General features: G+C 37.3%; 1 protein-coding gene and 1 non-coding gene across 2 annotated transcripts; both read right to left on the bottom strand.

Annotated features, from left to right (window-relative positions):
- Positions 1–647: 647 nt before the first annotated feature.
- On the bottom strand, positions 648–20,017 carry LOC108677007 (prostaglandin E2 receptor EP4 subtype). Its single transcript, XM_018165157.2, has 9 exons — positions 19,728–20,017; positions 10,907–11,070; positions 8,428–8,573; positions 7,532–7,752; positions 6,761–6,924; positions 5,537–5,665; positions 4,831–4,993; positions 4,000–4,470; positions 648–3,782 (listed from the first exon to the last, which is right to left on the bottom strand). The coding sequence occupies exons 1-9, from the start codon at positions 19,960–19,962 to the stop codon at positions 3,433–3,435; spliced, it is 2,043 nt and encodes a 680-aa protein (XP_018020646.1). The 5' UTR covers positions 19,963–20,017; the 3' UTR covers positions 648–3,432.
- On the bottom strand, positions 14,664–14,777 carry Trnal-caa. The gene is made up of 2 exons: positions 14,740–14,777; positions 14,664–14,708 (listed from the first exon to the last, which is right to left on the bottom strand). It is a non-coding gene; the product is annotated as a tRNA-Leu (tRNA).
- Positions 20,018–22,835: the final 2,818 nt, after the last annotated feature.

The raw sequence follows: 22,835 nt of genomic DNA, 5'->3' as shown, positions 1-22,835 counted from the left end.
GAATGTTCAAATACTCGACAAGGATCTGACCACGCCAAGTAGTTTCGTAAAAAATTAATACTTTCCACCGCCAACTCTACCCGAATGAAGTCCTGAAAGAAAATAACATTGATCGCGGATTCTTGCAATTTTACGACTTCATTCGCTTAAGTTGTGAACCATTAATAAACAAGCTGTAGACCGCATAGGACATAAGGAAAAAACGTCGTTCAAATATGTCTTATGAAGTTTTCATACAGCAAGGCAACATATATCAGCGGATCAACATCGAGGATTGAGTACATTAGAACAAAAAGACACTGACACTGATAAATTCTTAGCGGTAACATTGCTCTTATATAGAATCAGCAGCTCATACAGATATATAAGTCAGAGGTGCTCGTTAGTAAACAATCGAAAACTTTGAATCCCCATTCAAGGTAAGATTTTTTCGGATTTCAGACAAAGTGCAACACAGAATTTATGGTAAAATGGTTTATATCTGATTTCGGTAGAGTACAGTTTTGAAGTATGATTTGAAAGCCTAGCCGATAATTGTCACTAAGTAAAGAAATGAGTACAAAAATCGCCTGTAAAAAACGGCGACATCTCTGTATATCTCAACTCAAATATATTTTTCAATATATATCAAAATGTAGTAAGCATTAGATATTAAAATTTGTGATTAACACCAGATGGAGTCTTATTTTTGAAAATTCACGTACAATTTCGGAAGAAACAATTTAATCTACTTGAAACACACTGCTAGCAAAAACACGACATGAATATAAGTATAAATGACTAGAAGGTTCTTAAATTAGGGATTAATATTCTGAACGACAATCAAGTTTGGCATCCATGACAAACAAGCCAAAGACATTTATGAAGTTGTTCATACATTATTTCACAAAAAATATATTGATTTAGCAATCGTTTCACTTTTGCACATTACGTATGACAATATGCATGACGTACAATGTACTCATGTGCGTCCAAATCAATCAGAAGCGATTGACGGCACACTTACTTCGTCAAAAATAACTATCGCTTATCGAACAAATTTCATTTATTCGAAGATGTAAGATTAAATTCCACGATGGTCGTACAGCTTGTGATCACCGTAACAACAAGATAAAATATCATAGATACTGCAAGCGTCACAGTTGTAATGAAGTTAATGCGAATATATGGAGCCATGACTAAATCAAATACGATCATGAAAAGTTGCGCGTATGTTTAACATACTGTATATATCACACATTTTTTTAGCCTGTACAAACAAATTCTCAAAAAGCTTAAGATGATCGTAAGTTACAAGATAAAAACTTTGAGTTTCGTGCTAACGAACATTGACATTTTGAATGCGTTACAAGAGTTGGTAGTAAGTTTAATCAGCGAACATAATAAGATTATGAACTTATGGATTGCCCAAAATGAATAAACTTTCTCCGTTTGTTGGTAAACTAGGGCATCTATATTGAGTTTATGATCAGTTTGTAAGAGCCATTGCAAGATTCTTCTGCAGTTTGTACGTATGCAAATGAATGCATTCAAAGTATTCAACTAAAATATACAAATTAGGAGAAAGTCGTTGAAAATCAAAAAATACTGTAAAAAATTCAACTTGCCTCATTTCAACTCCAGTTTGTTTTCCACGACGGCACGGAATTTGTAAAAGTTTTCTTCTGATTGTCAACAAAATTTGACATAAGACAGGTCATAAAAATAGTAACAAATCAGTTTTCCAAACGCAAAAAAGTAACTTTATAATGAAAGTATTCAAGTTGTATAAGATGATACTCATTATACAAGAAGTTCAACGCACAGAAAGAATAGACCTTAGCTTTCATCTTAGCCGAAATACGTCGAGCATGATTTAATAGATAACGCTCATTGATTAAAAACTTACTGCAAATATTTGATTGACATTTAAAGCTCGTTTACAATTAATATGCTCGCACTGAATAATAAAAAATATTTGATTCATGTAGCAAAGTTTTTTCGCTTAAATTTAAAGAGATACAGAACATTTCAGAACATTTAAAGCTCTTGTAAAATATTAGGCTCACATTGAACAATAAAGTATGCTTGATTAAGGTTAAGTTTGCTGGCTTAAGTTCGACTTTAATCAATCATTTAAAAACATGATAAGTAACAAGAGTGGCAAGGCAGGCCTCATATATGACTGCTCGCTCGACAAGATTTATACTATTACTACATGGTATTTTAACATAAAGCTTTGATTAATACCGACAAGACTATAGAGAAATGTGGGTTTTATTAGACATCATCCGCGTAGACCGGAAGCTTTATAAATCGAAGTGTTCACTTTGATATGAACTGGAAACTGTCAATGGTTTTTTGGCACCACACAAACAACTTACAATGTAATGAGTATGTTTTTAATTAACCAAGCAAGACCAGAAGATATTGAAAACAGCAAAAATTGCTGACAAACATGTAAAAATAATTTTCTCATTAGTCAAACATATTCTTCTGTGTTCAATGAACACGATATATGGAATTAAAAAATTGCCAAATGTAACTTAATAACTTAACGTAATTTATTAACTATATTTGTACACGTTTCTTACCAAACTTAGATTATAGTAAAATAACAAATGCATTGGCTTTATTTAACATAATTACCGTCCCGGTCCAAATAGGTCGCTTTGTTGAAAAGTAAAAAATTGTTTCTATTTAGGAATAAAAATGATATATTTCAATATAAACCGGATAAAAAAAAAATACATGTTAGTATCTCGAGTAAAGTATTACAGAAAATTACGGACTCGATTGAAATATATTTTGGTGAAAATTGTTGTAATAAATTCTGGTAGGAATTACATTGTACTCGTATCAACAAACAAGGTAACGCCTCTAATCGCTAGTGTTCTGCAGGGGCGCTAGCGTCTACAGAATAGCAAGTAATTCAGAGATTAAGACTTAGTGTTGCTCCAACGTTACAGGAGGTGAAGAACATTAAAAATAGTCAACCTATTATTTTTTAGTCGCAGAGACTTTAATATATTGAATAATGTGATAATGGCCGAAAAAAGTACCTATGGGAACATGCTTGGTAGTATCGTATTATGGCTGATCCCATAAAGGCTGTATCGGATTATGGCTGATCCCATAATGGCTGTATCGCATTATGGCAGATCCCATACAGGCTGTATCTCATTCTGAGTCTTCAATTGGGAAATTTAAGTCCGAACAGCTAACGCCATAAATTTCTCGTACCTCGGCAATGTTTTCTTCTTATTTCAGTGTTGCTTCTTGGGTTGAGTGTTAACTTCTACAGGATCTCACCGGTAATCATAAGTGGTATGTTTGTGTTCACTATTTTCAGGACATTCGTCTGGATGATTATACAAGTTCAGGTTGATCAGGATCATTGTGCGATGAAGGACCAAATGTCGGTAGGATCGATAAGTCAATTTTCGCATGATCTCAATCATGCGCCAATTGAGCAGCTACCTCGCAAGCATCATTCTTGTGCGAAGGTTTGGTGTCATGTAACTTTCCGGGATCATCAATATAGAAAATGTCTCGGTCAGTGAATTGCAGGGCACTTTTATCATCGTTTTCTTTTTGGACGCAAATAACGGTGCCGTCGTTCGACACCACGAGTTGACCAGAGTGATTACATCGCGAGAAAGATGGTGCAGATGTGGTGGGGTCAGGGGTCAGCTGCATCACAGAGCTGGTGCTGCAGCAGCGAGTCTCTATGGGCACCACCAGCAGGAGTTGCCCAGGAGAACCGTCCAGGGACTGGGTTCGTTTGCAGGGATCATGAAGGTCTGGAAATATAAGGAAGTGATCGAGTTTCCAAAGCTGTGCTTGGAGAATTACTGAGAAGAATATAATAAATGTTTTTATATGGCTCAGCTTCAATTGGAGCAGGAATGAATTGAAAATAAAATAAGTGTTCTACTAAAAATAGTTACTTGAATAGTTCATACCGTGCACTCGGAGTTGACGTTCTCAACTCATTCAGTCGTCTGCTAAAGCACTAACCTGAATCCAGTTTAAACTTTTGAAAAGATCGATTGGTCATAACCCGGCCGAGTGGATGAAGGAGCAGGTTCCCGAAGCCAATCTTCCTTTCTTCCTTGGCATCAGACAATCGTTTCACTGGAAGATGAATGTCAGAATTGAGTTTCAAGTTATCCGCCTGCGCCAGTGGGCGAAACACTTCACTTCCGTAGACCTCTTCGGCGTCGAACGGCCGAGAGGGCTGATGGTACCCGAGAGTGGAGTCCTTTCTTTCGGTCACCTCGGGCTTTGTGTCCAAAATGACGTCTTGTTTGTGATTTTCATCATTTACGTGGCCGATCACGCGGTAGGCTACAGGACTCGTCTTCCTCGTCGGCTGGTCTTTATGCCGGCCTTCACAGAGCGTCTCGAGGCACTTGGTGGTGGTCGTAGAGTCTCGAGTCCGCCGCGTCTCGCCGCAAGAAGTGGGGCTATTTCCCGACAAACGATGTCCTGGCAAATGATTTGACCATGAAACATAAAGTATTTATTGGAAAATAATAATTACTAGAAACTTTACACAAAGAAATATCACTTGATAATAAAGCTAAGATCTTGCAAATAATGAAGCAGCAAATTTTAAGATATTTGTCAGACTCAATTATACGAATTGAAGGTTGCCACAGGAAAGTTGTGGATTTACCCAGCACACAGCGACTATTTATTAAAATAAACGAAATCATAAGAATAAATTGTCAGTTATATTAACAAATACACTCCCTAGTTCGATATAAATTCCTTCAAATATGTCCAGAGGAACAAAGTTTGGAAATCATACTCAAAGGAAAATTTAATCATCAGCCAGGAAGTTACCTTTCCTGTGGTCAAAATGGAAGGAATCTTCACGACCGCCTCTAGACAATTTCCTGAGGGATCTGAGGGAGTTAGCGAAGGAGTGCTTCCCTTCCTCCATCAGTGATAACCTCCTCCCTATGAAGGCGTGGCGGCAGCACTGGCACAGCTTCGAGCGATACGCCTGAATAAAATTATAATGATTTTCAGAAAAAAAATTAAATTTAAATTCAAGAGGAGAACAGAAGTTTGACACGGAAAACGATGTTGAAGAAATTGTAGTAATAATTTTCTGTGGAATGAATTTGAAGACAAAAATATTGCTCAAAGTAAAAAGAAAGCCTATGGAGTTCCTAAAGGTTGGCCAGAAAAATCTCTCATCTATAAGATAAGAAGTACATAACCATAATTGTGGAAGAACGCTGTAGTTCGCAGAAAAAAATTACGAGCGCAATCTAACAGGTAAATCTGGTTTAGAGGTTGTACCAAACTTTTAAGCGCATTTAAATGAAAAAAAACATGCCAAGTCTCTCCTTAAATAGAAAACCAACTTGGAAAGAAAATAAAATATTTACCATCAAATGGTGAACTCAAGACGCAGCAGTTCATAAAAAATACGAACGCAATCTAACAGATAAATCAGGTTTTGAGTTAAAAAAAACATGCAAAGTCATTGCTTAAATAGAAAACCATCCTGGAATGTCATAAAATATTTAACATCACTTACGACGCGGCAGATGATGTAGGCCCAAGGGTTGACGATCTGGTTGACCGACACGAGTCTGATGGCGACCAAGTCAACCCAGTGGTCCTTGAGCTCAGAGTGACGCCAGATGCTGTTCGCGAAGAGCAGGATCTGCACGATGCTATGCCGTTTAGTTGTTGATCAATCATTATGGTTTTATTAATAGCAGACACAAATGCAGGTAGCTCTTTATATGAACAAGTCATGGGCTCGCAAAAACGAGGATAGCTACCAAATACATACGTTATCAAAACTCGTTAACAACTCTTGCTGCTTGTACTGTATGTGATCGTCAAATTACATTTTCTTGTTAGTTATTTACGGGAAATAATCAGCTGAAAACGTTCATCTATAGCCACGAATATATAAAAGTATAGGATTGTATTCTTTGAAATTCAAGTTAAATTTTAATTCATGAGGTCCACTTAAGATGTACAACCAGGATTAGCCAGAAGGCATATTTCAGGAGGAATTATTCATTCATGATATTGCATCAGGATGGATTATTTGTTCTTGAATTTTGTGCGATTCATTCTTGAATTTCTTATCGAAATTTAACGACGTCGTTTACACGAACAGTATAAAGCCGGCATAATCAAGATATGAATAGATTAAAGCTCAGCCTTTTACAAAAAGAAACAAACATTTCGCAAATCACGAGGTAACTCACATCGAGCAGTCGCACTCAACTGAGGGTCGAAGTAAACTAAAGGACTGACATCAAAATGTTGCTTGATTCATGCGGTCTTTTACATCGAAAGTTATTCATATTCCGAGGTATCTCTCATCAAGAAGACACTGTAATCCAGAGGTCTCTTGCATCAGAGGTCACTGGCATCAGTATGACACTAAAGTCCAGAGGTCTCCTGCATCAGAGGTCACAGGTCTCTTGCATCAGAGGTCACACGCATCAGTATGACACTTAAGTCCAGAGGTCTCTTGCATCAGAGGTCACACGCATCAGTATGACACTTAAGTCCAGAGGTCTCTTGCATCAGAGGTCATACGCATCAGTATGACACTTAAGTCCAGAGGTCTCTTGCATCAGAGGTCACACGCATCAGTATGACACTAAAGTCCAGAGGTCTCTTGCATTAGAGGTCACTTGCATAAGTAATACACTAAAACCCAGAGGCCTTACACAAAAGTAAGACACTAAAACCCAGACATCTCTTGCATCAGTAAGATACTAAAAAGGAGACTCACATCTAGAGGCCCCCAAGAAATGACAAAGACAGTGGTGATGACGAGCAGCACAAAGACCATTTGGATCTCGAGCTCCTTGTGCTTGTGGCTCCTGATGGAGTGGAGGCCGTCGTTGCTCTGCAAGACCGGCACGGCGCGGCTCATACGCATCTTCAGCAGCGTCCCTGTAGGAGGCAGACTTGAGATGTGGCGGCGAACGTGTATGATAAATGGCAGGTCAAGCGAAGAAGAGAGACGTGAAGAGATGAAGTAAAAAGGGTGAAAGGAAGAAGAGACGCGAAGAAGTAGGCTGTACATGAAGTGAAGTGCGTGTAAGTAAGACAACGTGACGTGAAGAATGAAGAAGTGAAGTTACGAAAAGCAAAAGAAATAAAGGATTAAGAAATCAATTGAAAAGAAGTTAAGCATTCAAGTGAGAAGTAGAAAAATAGGTAGTTACAGTGAATAAAAGCAAGCAACGAATTGTTTTACTCAAGCAGGGGACGGTGAATAAAGTGAAAAATCATACATAATAACTACGGACACATATCTTATTAAACATTATGAAATTACCTGGAAGAAAACTCGAGGTTTAGTTATACGTTTGTTTTCTCGGTAATGTGTAGCTTATGGGCGACTTTTCAAATAAAAGTACATGGTATATCTGAACGTCATGTACATTTGAATAAACTTAAACTTATTACACTAGCTATGTCAATACTGACTGAAAAGGCGGCTATCGCTCATTTCAATAAAGTTATTTCATAGAGGTGAATTAGTTCTTGGTCTCACCCACGACGATGACGTTGCACACCGCCATTACGATGAGGGCGGTAAGGTTGATGGCGCCGTACGTGTAGGTGAAGATGCTGTGTTGCACCGCAGAACCGGGGCACAAGTGCGAGTCTACGAAGCACCAAGAGCCGGGGAACTGCAGTACGAATCGCCCCAGTCCGAAAAGCGGCAGAGAGCACAAGACAACACTGAAGCCCCACAGCGCAGTCAACAGAGTTCTGCTCAAACAAACAACTTCCATAACAAAAAATCAATTATGATGTTATTTAAGGGGACCGTTTCGGTCAAAAATATAAAATTGTGGCTTTTCCGGTTTTTAGTATTATTTTAAAGGTCCAAAAGATGCGCATCCAATGAGCCCAAAACGCCTTTTGTGCGTTAATTTGTTCGTTTACGGCAAATTTCAGAATTTAAAACCACATATCAACTGAATATCAATTTCATACTATGAAGGCTGCTAATGGTGAGGTGATGTTTAAAAGAGAAGAATCGGCTATTGAATTTTAGTAGATGGATGGATTCAGTGATAATTGTTTCGATAGAAGTCATCAACTTGTCATGTTACTTAAATGTCTTATTCTATTCTTAATAATCCTAAATTTTTTATCATGTTCGGCCATGTTAATTTATTTTAATTTTACTAGTTTAATGAGTTTTTAATGGTTTACTTTACTTTAATTTCAAATAATCATTAACCATGCATAGAATTGCTATAAATACCATAGTAAAACACAACAATGGCATTTGAGACAACAAAGAGTCAGGGAGTCGCGACACGCGCACTCACTTGACGCGATATGAGACAACAAAGAGTTAAAGAATCACGACACGCGCACTCACTTGACGCGATATGAGACAACAAAGAGTTAAAGAATCACGACACGCGCACTCACTTGACGCGATATGTGGTGACGTTCTTGTTGTAGAAGTAACCGTGCCGGATGCCGAGGAGGCGTTCGATGGCCATCGCGCACACCAGCAAATGAGTCACCATGCCGATAAGTGCCATTACGAAGCCATGGTAGTGACACAGATTGCGCTGAAAAGTGAGTTAATATGCCGATAAAAGTCATTACGAAGCCGTGTTATAGTGATAGATTGTGCTGTTATACGCACGTAGCCTAAGCACAAGGGCAACACATCCGAATATCCTTATCTACGTTCAACTTAAGCAATCTCAACTGACTTAACTGAAATAATTTTGGGTAAAACCCCAAGATGCAATCACTAATTCGTTAACGCGTGCATTGTTCGGACATATTTGCGATGTTAATGTGGTGTTGTAAGAACGATTACACAAAAAAGAACTGCATATTTTATTGTATTAGGATCATTTTATTTCCTTAATTGAAAATAAACTGAAAAATGCATAGTAGAGGAAAAATAAATTCCGCATAGTTAAATGAACACATTTCGGCAAGTTTCTCCGCTAGTGTTACCAGAGTGCCTTTATAAACAACTGTAAGAGTGAAATTTACTAGACAACGTAATACATAAATCGCCAATAACAGCATGAAAATATTTTTTTTTTCAATATGTTTAGAATATTGGACTTATCTTGAACAACGTATTCAGTATGAACCATTTCAACAATGTTTCAAGATATTATTTGAATATTTTCTCTTTCAATCTACATATTTCAATTCAACACGTTTTTTTCGCCGAAATTCTCAGTAGGTATTTCTGAAAAACAAATTTATTATTACTAAATGGGACATGTTTACGGTGAACACATTGTAGTTCAATTAAAATTCATAAAAAAGGGCAAAGTTATGGCATGAGAGTAAGAAAGGTGTAGTTACGATTAAAAATGCAACGAATATAGCTAATAAGAATTAATTAAAAGTTAAATTAAATGCAAGTTTAGCTCTTGATATTAATGAGAACAGACGAAGCAAGGCGTTAAGACGAAATAGAATTTTATCAATAAGGTCAGTTATGAATGATAACGACAGTTATAAATGATAACGTTAGTTATGAATGAGAACGTCAGTTATGAATGATAACGTCAGTTATGAATGATAAGGTCAGTATGAAAGATAAGGTCAGTTATGAATGATATCAGTCATGAATGATAACGTCAGCTATGAATGATAACTTCAATTATGAATGATAACGTCAGTTATGAATGAGAACGTCAGTTATGAATGATAACGTCAGTTATGAATGATAACGTCAGTTATGAATGATAAGGTCAGTATGAAAGATAAGGTCAGTTATGAATGATATCAGTCATGAATGATAACATCAGCTATGAATGATAACTTCAATTATGAATGATAACGTCAGTTATGAATGATAACGTCAGTTATGAATGATAACGTCAGACTCATCAGTTATGAATGATAACGACAGTTATGAATGATAACGTCAGCTATGGATGATAACGTCAATTATGAATGATAACGTCAGTTTTGAATGATAACGTCAGTTATGAATGATAACGTCAGCTATGGATGATAACGTCAATTATGAATGATAACGTCAGTTTTGAATGATAACGTCAGTTATGAATGATAACGTTAATCATGAATTAAACAATTTCCAGATAAACGCACCGCAACAACCGCTGTTGAAGCGTGCAAAGTTCACAAGGAAAGATAGCGTGCGCCGCCGCATGCAATTTGTTAAAAGGAACCCAGCGTGCGGGAGCCGAGGTCTGGAGCTGTTGCTTTCATGTATATAGTGTACGAGTTGGGGAGTTAACCATGCTTTTACAGCGATTAGTTCTCGCATTAATAGTAAAGCAGGTGTTTTCCATTAAGCAAACATGAACTGCATTTTTAAACCGAGTAACCGTGAGACAATTTCAGCACATTACGAAAAACAGCGTTGGAAATATCGGTGTGCGTCTGCTAAACGTATAAGAAGAAAGATATATATGAGCAAAAGCATTCATATTTATTTAAATCTACACGTGGCTGTTGGTTTCTTGTCTGTGATTGGGGTGGGTATAGCTTGAAATGCCGTTACTGATTGACAGACGGCATTACAAATATTCTGAACTATTTTTCGATAGTCCAGCAGCTATCTCAAGCAATCGTCAGTTATGGAAAGATCGGGTTCAAAAGGCCGGATCACTTATGAAATCAAGTCACGATAAGTATTAGAATCGGCAACAGGCAATGGGCCTATTTCTTCACTGCCGACAATTCTAATCTATACAACGTCAAAAGAATTTGATTGCTTATCCCTTAACCATTAACACAGCCCGAGTAGCAATAAAACGGTTAATTTATCCGTTTAATTATTTAGGCTTAAACAGCCTAGATTACTTACCCCTCAACCTCAATGGCCATTAATGCAGCCCGAGTAGCAATACAACGGTTAATTTATCCGTTTATTTAGGCTTAAACAGCCTAGATTGCTTACCCCTCCGCCCCAGTGGCCGTTGGCGTAGGCGATGAGCGCCCCAGGCGTGGTGAGGACTTTGCCGATGAGGTCCGTCCACAGCAGCGTCGACAGCATCACGTAGAAGACGGTACGAGTGTTGGGCCGCGGCGTCCGATGTAGATAGATGAGGGCCAGCACCTGGCCTGGGAGGAGAGCGATGTTGTAAATATGATGGCAGTATCTGGCCTGGGAGGAGAGGGATGTTGGTAAATACGATGGCAGTATCTGGCCTGGGAGGAGAAGGATGTTGGTAAAAAATTATGATAGAACCTGGCTTAAGGACGATAAATAATGATAAAAAATCAGGCCATCATTTGCATGGATGGCGCAGAACATAAGACTTCTAAGGATGCCTTGTGACGAAGAGTGTTGGCAAAAAATAATGAGATGTATCGTCTCAAGATTTGTCAAGATGAGACCACGGACTTTAATCTGACCATTTAATGAATGTTATTCACCAGGCTACGTTTAAAAGATTGCAGCTCCAAAGCAACTCATATATAGGAGCAGAACCAATTAGCGTTTTGAAACATCGGATAATTAATAGCATTGAACTCAGAGCTAAACCATCTACCTCCTAAAATTAAATGCTATCTCGGAAATTGCTACTAAATTTTTTTTGACAGGTGGATTAGAATACTAATACTGGTTATAATAAAAATTAATTAAACAATATTTTGCTCATAATACACAGACATCAGTAATAATGTCACTCGTTTGCTTGAATCTCAAATTCAACTTAAAATCAAAGAAAACTCCACAAAATTCATATTATCTTTATAGAAATCGTATCTTTATAGAACACGTATCTTTATAAAAAATCGTTTTCTACAAAGATAGTATGTATTTTTGTGAAGTTTTCTCTACTTTCAAGTTTTTAATATACAGACATGAAACGCAGGCATAATGAAAGGAAGCACATGAGCTAAAACTGCAAGTTGCTATACACTACAGCTAGGGGTGACTCTCAATTGTGACTCGACACAAAATGCGTGAAATAGACACAGATTTAACCCAGTCTGCGATGAGCTCATATTTATTAGATTACACTCAGGCCTTTAGAGAAACAGCCAGGCGATAACCAACCAATTAGTTAACTATAATATATTTCTTATCCAAAAATCTCTCATAAGAATAAAAGCTGCAGTTTTGGCATACAATACATTGCATCGTAAGAAAGGTTCGCTGTTCATATGGTACAGATTATTTATTAAGTATGGCAAATAAAACAATTTCCTCACAGCGAACCGTAGCTAAAAATTATTCGAGCTCGACAAGAAAAAAAGATATTTGCGAGAAAATTTTTCGCTTATACACACTTACGGAGAATAGATTAAAGTAACTATCGCAATTAATTTTGCAGTTTAGACAAACTTATTAGCTTTAACACGCTATACTATAAGGCCAAAGAGAAAAAGAGACCAGAAGACATTGTCTCTCTATTTAATCTAGGTAATAATGCATGAGCGCGCGAGCTTCTGTCTTTCATGAACTCTGTCATGCTCACGCCACCGCGGCTAATCGCTTCTGAGCATGCAAATGAGAGGCATACTTTGAGAGGAGGAAGAGCATTAATACGCTGCCCAGCATGAGTGGTATACTTTGAGTGGAGGAATAGCGTGCCTACGCTGCTTAGCATGAGTGACATACTTTGAGAGGAGGAATATTGTGCATGCGCTGACTAGCATGAGTGGCATGCTTCGAAAAAAGGAATAGCGTGCCAATGCTGCCCAGCATGAGTGGCATAAATCGAAAAAATATAACTCAGTACTCACTGCAGTGAGTGACAGAGAGCGCATTTTCTCGTCGACGAAAACTTGAGGTCAAGAACGGACGGACAGACGGACAGACAGACAGACGGACATGGCGAGCACAATAGTGCATTTTTCCATAAATGAGAAAATGCGCTAAAACTTGAGGTCACGGATGGACAGACAGACGGACGGACGGACAGACAGACAGACGGACATGGCGAGCACAATAGTGCATTTTTCCATAAATGAGAAAATGCGCTAAAAAGGAATAGCGTTCCTATATATCCTGCCCAGCATGAGTAGCATATATACTTCGAAAGGAGGAATAGCGTGTCTATGCTGACTGGCATGAATGACATACTTCGCGACGATGATCAACGTGCATATGCTGCCTAGCATGAGTGGCATAAAAACGGAGAAGTTATACATAACATACATACGTTGGTATGTTTGAAAACGAACGCCTCGTTTCAGACTACGATTCTCAAAAATTTAGAAATCTAACAAAAACCCTTTTAGGTGTAGTTCAAAAACGTTTTCAAGATACAAACCAATAATTAGTCAAACCTGAAGTGAATCAAATTAATGAGCCCTCCTATTCACGGTCGTGGTTTTCAACGTAAAATACCATCTCAGGCTTGTGATTATCGAGGACACGTTGAACAATAAACAATGCAGCCCAAACTGCAAAAACATTTTATGGCTTAGCACCAGCAAGTGATCGTTGACGTCACACCAAAGGCGCAAATCGCTATCGGGGAAACGATCACTCGAGCGAAGAGGACACGGTAACAACCTTGGCAAGCCTGAGCTGCCGTATTTGGCGCTGCGCTAGAGCGCGCGTATATAGAATAGAATGGACTAGAATAGAATAGATTGGAATAAAATAGAATAAAATGGGATAGAATAGAATAAAATAGAATAGGATAGTATAGAAGTCTCGGCACTGAAGAAATAGGCCCATATGGCCTGTTGCCGATTCTTGTACTTTTCGTGACTTTATTCACAAGGGATCCAGCCGTTTGAACCCGATCTTTCCATAACTGACGATTGATTGAGATCTACTGTAGTTGCTGGACTTATTGCAAGGCCCATAAGGTGCAAGGCATTTCAAGACTGAACATATGCTCGATCCTGCATAGCTTTGTCTAGTCTGTATAGGAGGCTACTACAAACCATTCTCGGTGTGAAGGGAAGAAGTCAGTTCACATCTAACGATTAAACGGTTTTTTATTTATAAGATTCATTGCTTGAGTTAGGTGCACGAAGCGAGTATTTTGTTAATTTAATTTTTTCCTTAAGTGAATCAAGACAGAGCAACAAGGGTATGAAACAATGCACACTCCCCTCCGTATAAATCGTTTAAAATCTAATAACAAAGTTAATATAGATATAAGCAAGTCACATTTCTAAGATTTGCCCAAAGTTGCAGTGTGGAGATGATGAATTCAACGTTGAAAATAAATTTCTTGAACATAGTCACTATTCCTCATTTTTGAAGTTGATTAAAGTTAATGGTAAGAGTTGGATTGGATTAAGCAAAACAGATTGATTAAGCAAAACAGATTATCTATTCAGAATTTATCCCAGTCGCTAGCACCGAAACTTGCCTCTTAGTTCCTTACAAAAGCAAATGGCAGTGTATCGAGTGAATCACCGTGTATTGCTAATGTTATCAATTAACGCCACGTGCCAGTCATGATTGCCAGTCAATTAAATAACCCTACAGGCTTCGAGTCTCAAGATATAAACAATTTAAACAAAAAATAGCAGACACGTAATTAATTCAAGAGACTAAACTAGTTCAAACTATATGTAAAAACAAAACTAGGAACGTTTTCTCGATTAAGCGGCGCACGGTTTGTTGACTATTAGCCACGCGAGCCTGTGTTTCTATAGCAACCTGCGTCGCACGCAGAACGACCATAAGCTAACGCGTTGCTACGGGCGGCGCGCGGGCAGGGTGCACGGATAAAAAGGTTTGTCAGAAGTGGGATTCGAACCCACGCCCTCAGAGAGGACCAGAACGCCCATATATCTCTTTGAGAGACAAGTTACCTTGAGTCTGGCGCCTTAGACCACTCGGCCATCCTGACATGTCCGAGACGTGTGCAACAGTTAATATCATAGTTCCTTTCTCAACTTCAAAGATATATTTTAATCTAATACGGTGATTCTTCGCAATAATGAAAATATTTTTTCTGGTTCAAATAATATATTGATGTTACCAACTGATCGCATGAACTTTGATTCTCCCAACCATTAAGACTTTGCCATGCCTAACTCATAGCCAGTATAAATTGCAATGGTTAATAAGCTATCCCGATTACATATAAGCCTACGTAATTAATTGTATTCGTAACATTTTCTTATTTACTGTTTATATCGAAATTATGAATTTATATATAAAATTTATATATTATATAAATTATATATCATATTTATATATTATATTAATGTTTATATCGATATTAAAAATTTATATATGTAGTAGAAAAGAATCGTTTTAATCAATAAGATGAATTACCTATGCAACATGGCACATTATAATAAATCACTTGAAATCATGATGTGAGAAACTCATAATTTCTCACCGTAAATTTGTACATAGATTCTTGGTTATAACTTCGTTAATTCAATTTTTTGGATTTAATTTGTAGAATAAGTAGGTATTCTAAGTCAGCGTTTCTGTAGCATGTCTCATGAGTCATCCAAACTTAGCAAAGGCTAATAATTAATAATTTGACCTCAAGATAATAGATAATATAAGATAATTAGATAATTTGACCTCAAGTGCATATCTTAGATAGTCGGCCCGAGTCGATGCATTTAATTTTTAAAATACTCTCACGCTTAAACCGCAAACGTCATCACCAAACTGTGCTGCAACTGGTTAGCACCGAAGTTTCAGTATTTCTAACCTCTTGCAGTAAACCTGTTTCTCTATTTTTTTTTGTTTGAATGTCGATGCATTGTTTTAATTCTAATAAGATTTAATTTTAAAATTTTAAAAATACTCCCATGCATACACGCAGAAAACGTCATCACCAAACAGTGTGGCAACTGATTGGCACCCAAGTTTAAATACTTCTAACCTCTTGCTGTGACCGTTTCTCTAATTTTTTTTTTGAATGAATGACGTTTGAATTTCGTTCTTTTTATTTTTTGCACTATTTAAATCATTCATCCCAAAGGCGGGAAGTTGGACTTAGTTTAATGCTCAAACTCTAAAAATAATTTTAACAATTTATCTCGTCGATCATATCTACGCCTATATTTAATTAATCAAAATTTCAAATTAAGTGTTAATCGTTCTGATAGTGTGTAATTTATTACTGTGCTCGCGACGTTCACTGCTATTAAATATCAAGATTAAGTCTATTTCTAAATTTTGAATATAGTTAAACCTCCTACTATTCTTCCTATTTTTCCTCATCCAAGTTCCCACCTCTTCCACTGATTTTCACCATTTTCCTCAATAATTCTACCTATACTAAAAGTGTTCAACCAAACTGGGGCCATACTTTCAAAAAAAGTTAAGAGATCGTAAGTTCATCCGCCAATCATTGACGGCATTTCAAGCCAAATCCACCAATCATAGACAAGAAAATAGTGCGTATATAAGTACTTGCGTTCACTTAGCGAGTTTTGAAAGTATGGGCCCTGGGCAATAAAGCCTCAGGTTTGTTGGTTCTTTCTAAATTCTAAAATTACCTCGGTTATCAGGTGTCCTATATATGAATATTTTACCCGCGTTATGTTACACTATTCTTAACAAAAACCCATTTCTTCCACAGTATCCAGTTATCCCGATCCAGAGGCTGGCCGGCTTATCATTACTTTTTTCGTCACACTTTCGTCACTTTTTTTCAGCACACTTTCGTCACCCTGTTTACGTCACACTTTCGTCACACTGTTTACGTCACACTTTCGTCACCCTGTTTACGTCACCCTTTCGTCGCCCTGTTTACGTCACACTTTCGTCACCTTTTTTTTCGGCACACTTTAGTCACCCTGTTTACGTCACACTGTTTACGTCACACTTTCGTCACACTGTTTTCTAACGAATCACCAGCTACGGGCCTTTAACCATTAGCAAAATTTGCAATAAATTCAACTTTAGGATCCGGCAGACGAAACGGATCATTTTGAACCTCTGATGGCACAAAAACGTCACATCGAGAAAACTCCCTAACAGCTTAAGTGAGAAATCACATCGAGAAAACTCCAACAGCACTTCAAAACTTTCTTGGTGAAATTTAAATTAAAGGTTTCTAGAATTGTTATTTCTTTAACTTAGCTTCCTCGATTGTGTGAAAACATCACATGATCAATGTAAGTTCTGATTAGTGATTTGGGGTACTTTAAACTTCAAAAACAGTATAATATTATTATGGTTTTAACAGTACACTAAATTCAATGCCATAAACCTAATTCAAGCCTAACAATCAACAGAAAGATTCCTTAGATGAATCACTGTACAGTTGACAGCTAAAGATTCAAGCTTTTTTCCTGCTCCAGCCAGAGCAACGTTTACTGGGGCCGGTTACCTTCCCTGAATGGATAATTGGGAAACGTATCTAGGATTCAGAAAATACACACGGATGAGATGCATAATAGAACACTTTTCAGCAGAGCATTACACAAGCAGGCAACGTTTACGCAGGTCAATCAAACAAGTAATAACAAGCGTCAACTTTCAGTTCTCGGATCACCGGATACAATAGAAGGATCAATTCTACCATGTTGTTGAAACTTGAATATGAAATAAAACACGATACTATTTAGTATTTTAATTAATCCGGTACCTTAGTTTTCAGTATGTTTCTATAGTTAAAAAAGGAAATGATATCAGAACGTAGATTCACAGTGAATAGTCCATATTCATGTTCATTCAATTTAGTAGTCACTCTTGAGATGATTGTTTATTAATTAAATGTAGCATTATTCGTTATACTTTGGCTACGCTCAAATAAATAATGGCATATTCATGAAACGCTTTTACCTCAGAACAGTAAAAATGCATATAATCTGAAGCAACACGCTCATAATATACGAACAGCAATTATTGCGGTGAATGTATGGTATAAGCCACGATACACTCTTAACGTAATTCCATTAACGCATTGACACTTTATACAGCTGAAGAGGAGAAGCTTCAGTGTTGATTGGAAAAATGCCAGAATGATTAACACTTTTAGTTTACGACCGACCGAGTCTTCGGCAATAAAAAATACGTTGGCTACAGCTTTATCTCGCTGCTATTAGCGATGGCATCAGCAATAGAAAAAATGGACAGGTTAAACAAAATTCTTCCATGCAATAGAGGAAAATTTTTCGTTTCACCCGGGCATCAGAGTGAATAAGTGTGGCGAAGTGATGTTATTATAAATTTTCTTATTAGCACATACTGATTCATATAAAAGCTGATCATTGTTTAATGCGAGAGTTGCAACAAATAAACATAAGATATTATATATTACAATCACTGAGTGCGTATGAGAAATAGAGTCAAATTTATTGAAATTAAATGCGAATATTCACTCTCAATAAAAGGGTGGATGCATCACATTCCTTAACGAGCTCTACAATTGTTGCGCATAAGAAACATTAAATCATAGCTGCTATTAACCCGCTTCAGTAAATCTTGGTTAACATGTCAAGTTAATCCATCAAGCACATGTGGGGATTTCTCGCAAATTAATGATCTTCAAAGTAATTAACCGCATCATTAATTGTGGCAGCAGATTTAGAGATGACTGATCCATGTCATGACACTCAGTATATAAAGGCGTTCAAAAGGCTTTAATTCGTTCGGGATAGTTTAAACAGGTTTTGAAACAACCTAAAAACCTCAGAGTTTTTAGGAAGTCAGGGAAAGCGAATGAAATTCGTAAGACAAAGTATACAACGATAATAAAAAGGTACGTGAAAAGGTTGTTCAAAAGTCTTGGCACAATTGAAGGCCCAATATCTGTTTAAGTCAGCATGGAAGTAATAGTGTGAAAGTTGTGTCTATTTAAGTTAATTACATTACGTCTTTTATAGAAGGCTTTGGATTTTATCATTTTTAACATTGCATTGATAATAAAATATTGAGGAACACTTTTAACGAAAACTTAAATATCGGCTTGATACGTGTATTTTGGCCGATATTGCTTACATTGAACATCTTTCAACCCATCATAGAAAACTGTATATTGCAAGCTTCATGAACAGACCAAAGGCCCTTTTTTATTCATGGTAGTTTCCGAGATATTCGATGGCAAAAAGTGACCGAGACTTTTGGAAAACCGTATTTTATTTTTTTCACAAGTTTCCTATGTTTTAAATCCCTGAACATGTTCATGAGATTCCGTCCATCATAATGTTTGGCATGATGGTGGCGCTTATATATATGGCCCTTGAAAATGTGCTCATAAAAGAGAGGACCACAAATTAATTTGTGCGAAGAAAATAGCGGACCACAATTTATTTATTTTTCTGAAAAAAAGGAAACAAAACAGACTAATAATTGCTACCATTGATTCATGCGCCAACATGCATGAATTTTCACTTCGTTACAAAACAGATCGTTGAAGATTTTGTAGTCGTTATTTCACCAAGTCGAGTTTCAAGAAAAATGATCATAAATGATATTTGGTAGAAAATCAAAATTAAAAGCCACTATCAATGCATAAAGAGAGAGTGAGAAAATTCAAGTATTTTTATGCAATTCAGTTAGAAATATGTGATGGCAAATGCGTTAGATTATATAAACGCAAACGTGCAAACTTCAAAAAACTTACCTCAAAACAAATATAACACATTAATAAGAAATCTAACACATTAATAAGAAATATAACACATTATTATTAAAAATTCTGACCCAAACCCGTGGTTCATGTGAGGCACAGAAAGATGAGGACCTACATAAAAATACAAGTAGATACATTTATAAAAATAATTACGCTCACCCATGATCCCTGTGAGGCACAGAAAGATGGGACCCTTATAATGAAATACTAATAGAAATAGTACACATTAATAGAAATAATAATCCTCACCCATGATCCCAGTGAGGCACAGAAAGATGGGGAACACGATAGACGCTCCTCGCGGGGGTTGGGTGGCGGTGCAGTTGACGTTGCCCACACACCCGTCGCCCCCGGGTGTCTGGGGAACGAGGTTACCCCACAGCACGAGGGACGTGTTACACGAGGCGTCCAGCACGAGGGCTGTAACATCCGGGGGCAGGTGGATGGACGAGGGCGACAAGACGAGCGGCGGGTCCATAGTCATGGTCGGGTGACTACCCTAACAAAATTTAGAGTCGCCCTAGCTTCTGGTAATCCAAATCAGAAGCTGACGCGTCTACAAATTTTCACTGGGTATGCGAGTACATTAATATTTTCAAGACTCGACCCCAAAAAATATTTTAAAAATTTCACTGTAAAATAGTTCGATAGATTGAACGTTTATTTTGAAGTAATGAATGCAGGTGTATATGGAGATGAAGTTAATTTGGTTCTGTATTGAGGTGAAGTTAACTTTGAAGCCAGGTGTCCACTTGGCCACGCTCACAATAGTCACAAGCTCCATTAGTTACGCGATCAAAGTCCATTGCGTACGGCATTTATCTGATAACACTTCCAGAGAGAACGCAGTCCTGCTCTCACATCTGCAAAAAATATAAATAAATTTCATAAATATTAAGACACAATATTCTTGTTTACGAAAGTTAGCGCAGGAAAGTTTATGATTTAAAAATACTTTCACGAAGAGAAAATAAGGAGAGCATTTAATTAAAATTATTATCCGAAACCAAGAAAACTAAGAGTATTACCGATACAAACCATACGACGTTAATAGACTCAATTGGACGAATGGATGTCTGATATGGGCAAGTAATTGATTGATAAGTGGGCTAGACATGAACGAGTGTCCATTTATTTCTATATTGATCTTTATAGAAAGCAGACGTTGATCTAACACACTGTTGCGTATGATAGGAACAAATGATCCTAACAATTGCGTACCATCGAGGACAGGCATCTTCACGTTTTCTTTTTCTCTGTACGTGTCATAGTGCCAGTTCTATACGAGTATTTATAATAATAGTCATTGTGGTTTATGGGTTTATCTGTAGATAAATTCAAATGAAGGATTATATTAGAACGTGACTTTAAATTACTCATTTATTGAAATATAAATTAGTAAAATGATATTTCATTTCATTGGTTCACGCGATTTGTTATATGAAACAGAGAAAATGCGGCGATTCGAAGTGGTTTCAAAATTAAGCTATAACGAACTACGCTTTGGCAAAATATAACTATTAAAAAGATTAAATTCAAATGACTTAAGTAAAATGGTGAAAAAATACCTAGTCTTCTGGAACAGATATCAGCGGAACTTAACCGTTAAATATACATTATCACAATTTATAAACAATGATACGCAGACTAAATATTCTTCAATATTCAATGCCTAGCAAATTACGGATCAGGCAATAAGTAAGATCGGGTTCCAAAGGATCCCTTGTGAATCAAGTCACGAAAAGTTCAAGAATCGGCAACAGGCCATGGGCCTATTTCTTCAACGTCGACACTTCTATTCTATTCAACATAATTTATTAATTTCAACGCAAGAACGATAGATACTGCGATCCAACGCATTACCCATGCAAAGAAAACAATTCCAAGAATGCGTCTTTAGAAGCTCTAGCTGAAGCGGAAAACGAAGCCAAGGCTTCTATCTCATGAGGGAAAACATGTATGCTACATACAACTAGGCAATTTTAAGAAGACGCTTATCGTTCTGTAAAGCAACGGGGTTCCAGTTCTCAGCACTAAACGGCCCGAATGAATGCCCAGGTATGAATAGCATAGTATCCAAGACAAGCGTAAGTGGGAGGAGGTTAAGGAGCTAGGAACAAGATCCACTGGATCCCTAGAATCGTCACTCCTGGCCAGAACCGGGGCTAAATTCTTGAAATTTGAGTCGTAAAAAAGTCACAGACCCCGAACTGACTCAGTTTGGAGCAGGCGATTAGAAAACGAATTTTTAAAAATGATTAGCAAATTTTTTACCTGCTGTAGTTTCTGTTAAATGTATAAATCGAATACTTGGCATATGAATAGCTCGTATACAGTCCTATTAACCAACCAAAAGTCTGCGCCCTCGGGTAGGAACAACGTTAAGATGGAGTCGAGAATGCCGTCCCAAACGCGGAAACGATTGAAGGAGTCGACTATCGGAGCCTGGTATTTTCCTGATATATATAGGTACATAGAACGTAACTCATTGACACAAAAGCATATCTAAATGCAATAAAGATTTTTTACAGGCAATCATTTGAATGTGTGCACCGTATGCGGCAAACATAATCATAAAATAGATGAATTACGAAGAAATTAAGACAGCATGCACTAGTTAATAATAAATTCATGAAAATTCCGTTTGCTATTCACAACGAAAGACATTCGCAAAGAAATACAACGCAAAAACATTGCGCAGTATTGATGATCTCGGTAACAATTTATCTTTGATTTGTTCTTGATTCTGTTTACACCGTCTGAACGCCCTTGATAAGTTCAAAAGGACACGGAGTAAATCTTGCTTACAAATAAAAAATAACATCAATTGCTGCTGCGATTAGCCCCATTAAAGCTGGAGCCAAACAGGAATTTTGTTAGGGAACTAGCGTGATGCAGATAGCAAGGCATTAATTAGTATACTTGGACTCATGACTAACCTTAGACCATCACTAACGAACGGCCTTCCAGCGCAGGAGGTGAAGGTAACCTAAGCTTTGAGGGACACATTTGCATCTTTATTGCAGCTACAACTCTACAAGGTTATAAAGACATGGTGACGACCTAAAATAGAGCCATGAAGTTTAAAATGAAACTGCAACAGCGTTCATTATGCCTAGATGTTTACGAGTAAACGTTCTTAATCCTATATAAACTCAGAGACATGAACACAGGTGTGCCTTAAATCAGTAGGTTTAGAAATTTCAGAAAAGGTGGGAGCATATAAACGAGAACAACGAATGAGAACATATTTATGACAGTAAGCAAGGCGAATAAATCGAGAATGAGAAACTAATTCGCATTCATGACATCATCAAACATGCATGGTTAAGAGCGCCACTTTTAGGTGAACCGCAA

This window comes from Hyalella azteca, unplaced genomic scaffold (assembly GCF_000764305.2).
Source record: "Hyalella azteca isolate HAZT.00-mixed unplaced genomic scaffold, Hazt_2.0.2 contig15757, whole genome shotgun sequence".
Lineage (NCBI taxonomy): Eukaryota > Metazoa > Arthropoda > Malacostraca > Amphipoda > Hyalellidae > Hyalella > Hyalella azteca.
Note: the sequence above shows the minus strand (reverse complement) of the source record. Positions and strands in the feature narration are given on the sequence as shown.

Coding starts and splice junctions, on each gene's coding strand:
- LOC108677007 (XM_018165157.2), bottom strand. CDS start 19,962: ATGACTATGGACCCGCCGCTCGTCTTGTCGCCCTCGTCCATCCACCTG. Junction 11,071..19,727: donor GTGCCTCACTGGGATCATGG/GTGAGGATTATT, acceptor CTCTCCTCCCAG/GCCAGGTGCTGGCCCTCATC. Junction 4,994..5,536: donor CCTACATCATCTGCCGCGTC/GTAAGTGATGTT, acceptor AATTTTATTCAG/GCGTATCGCTCGAAGCTGTG.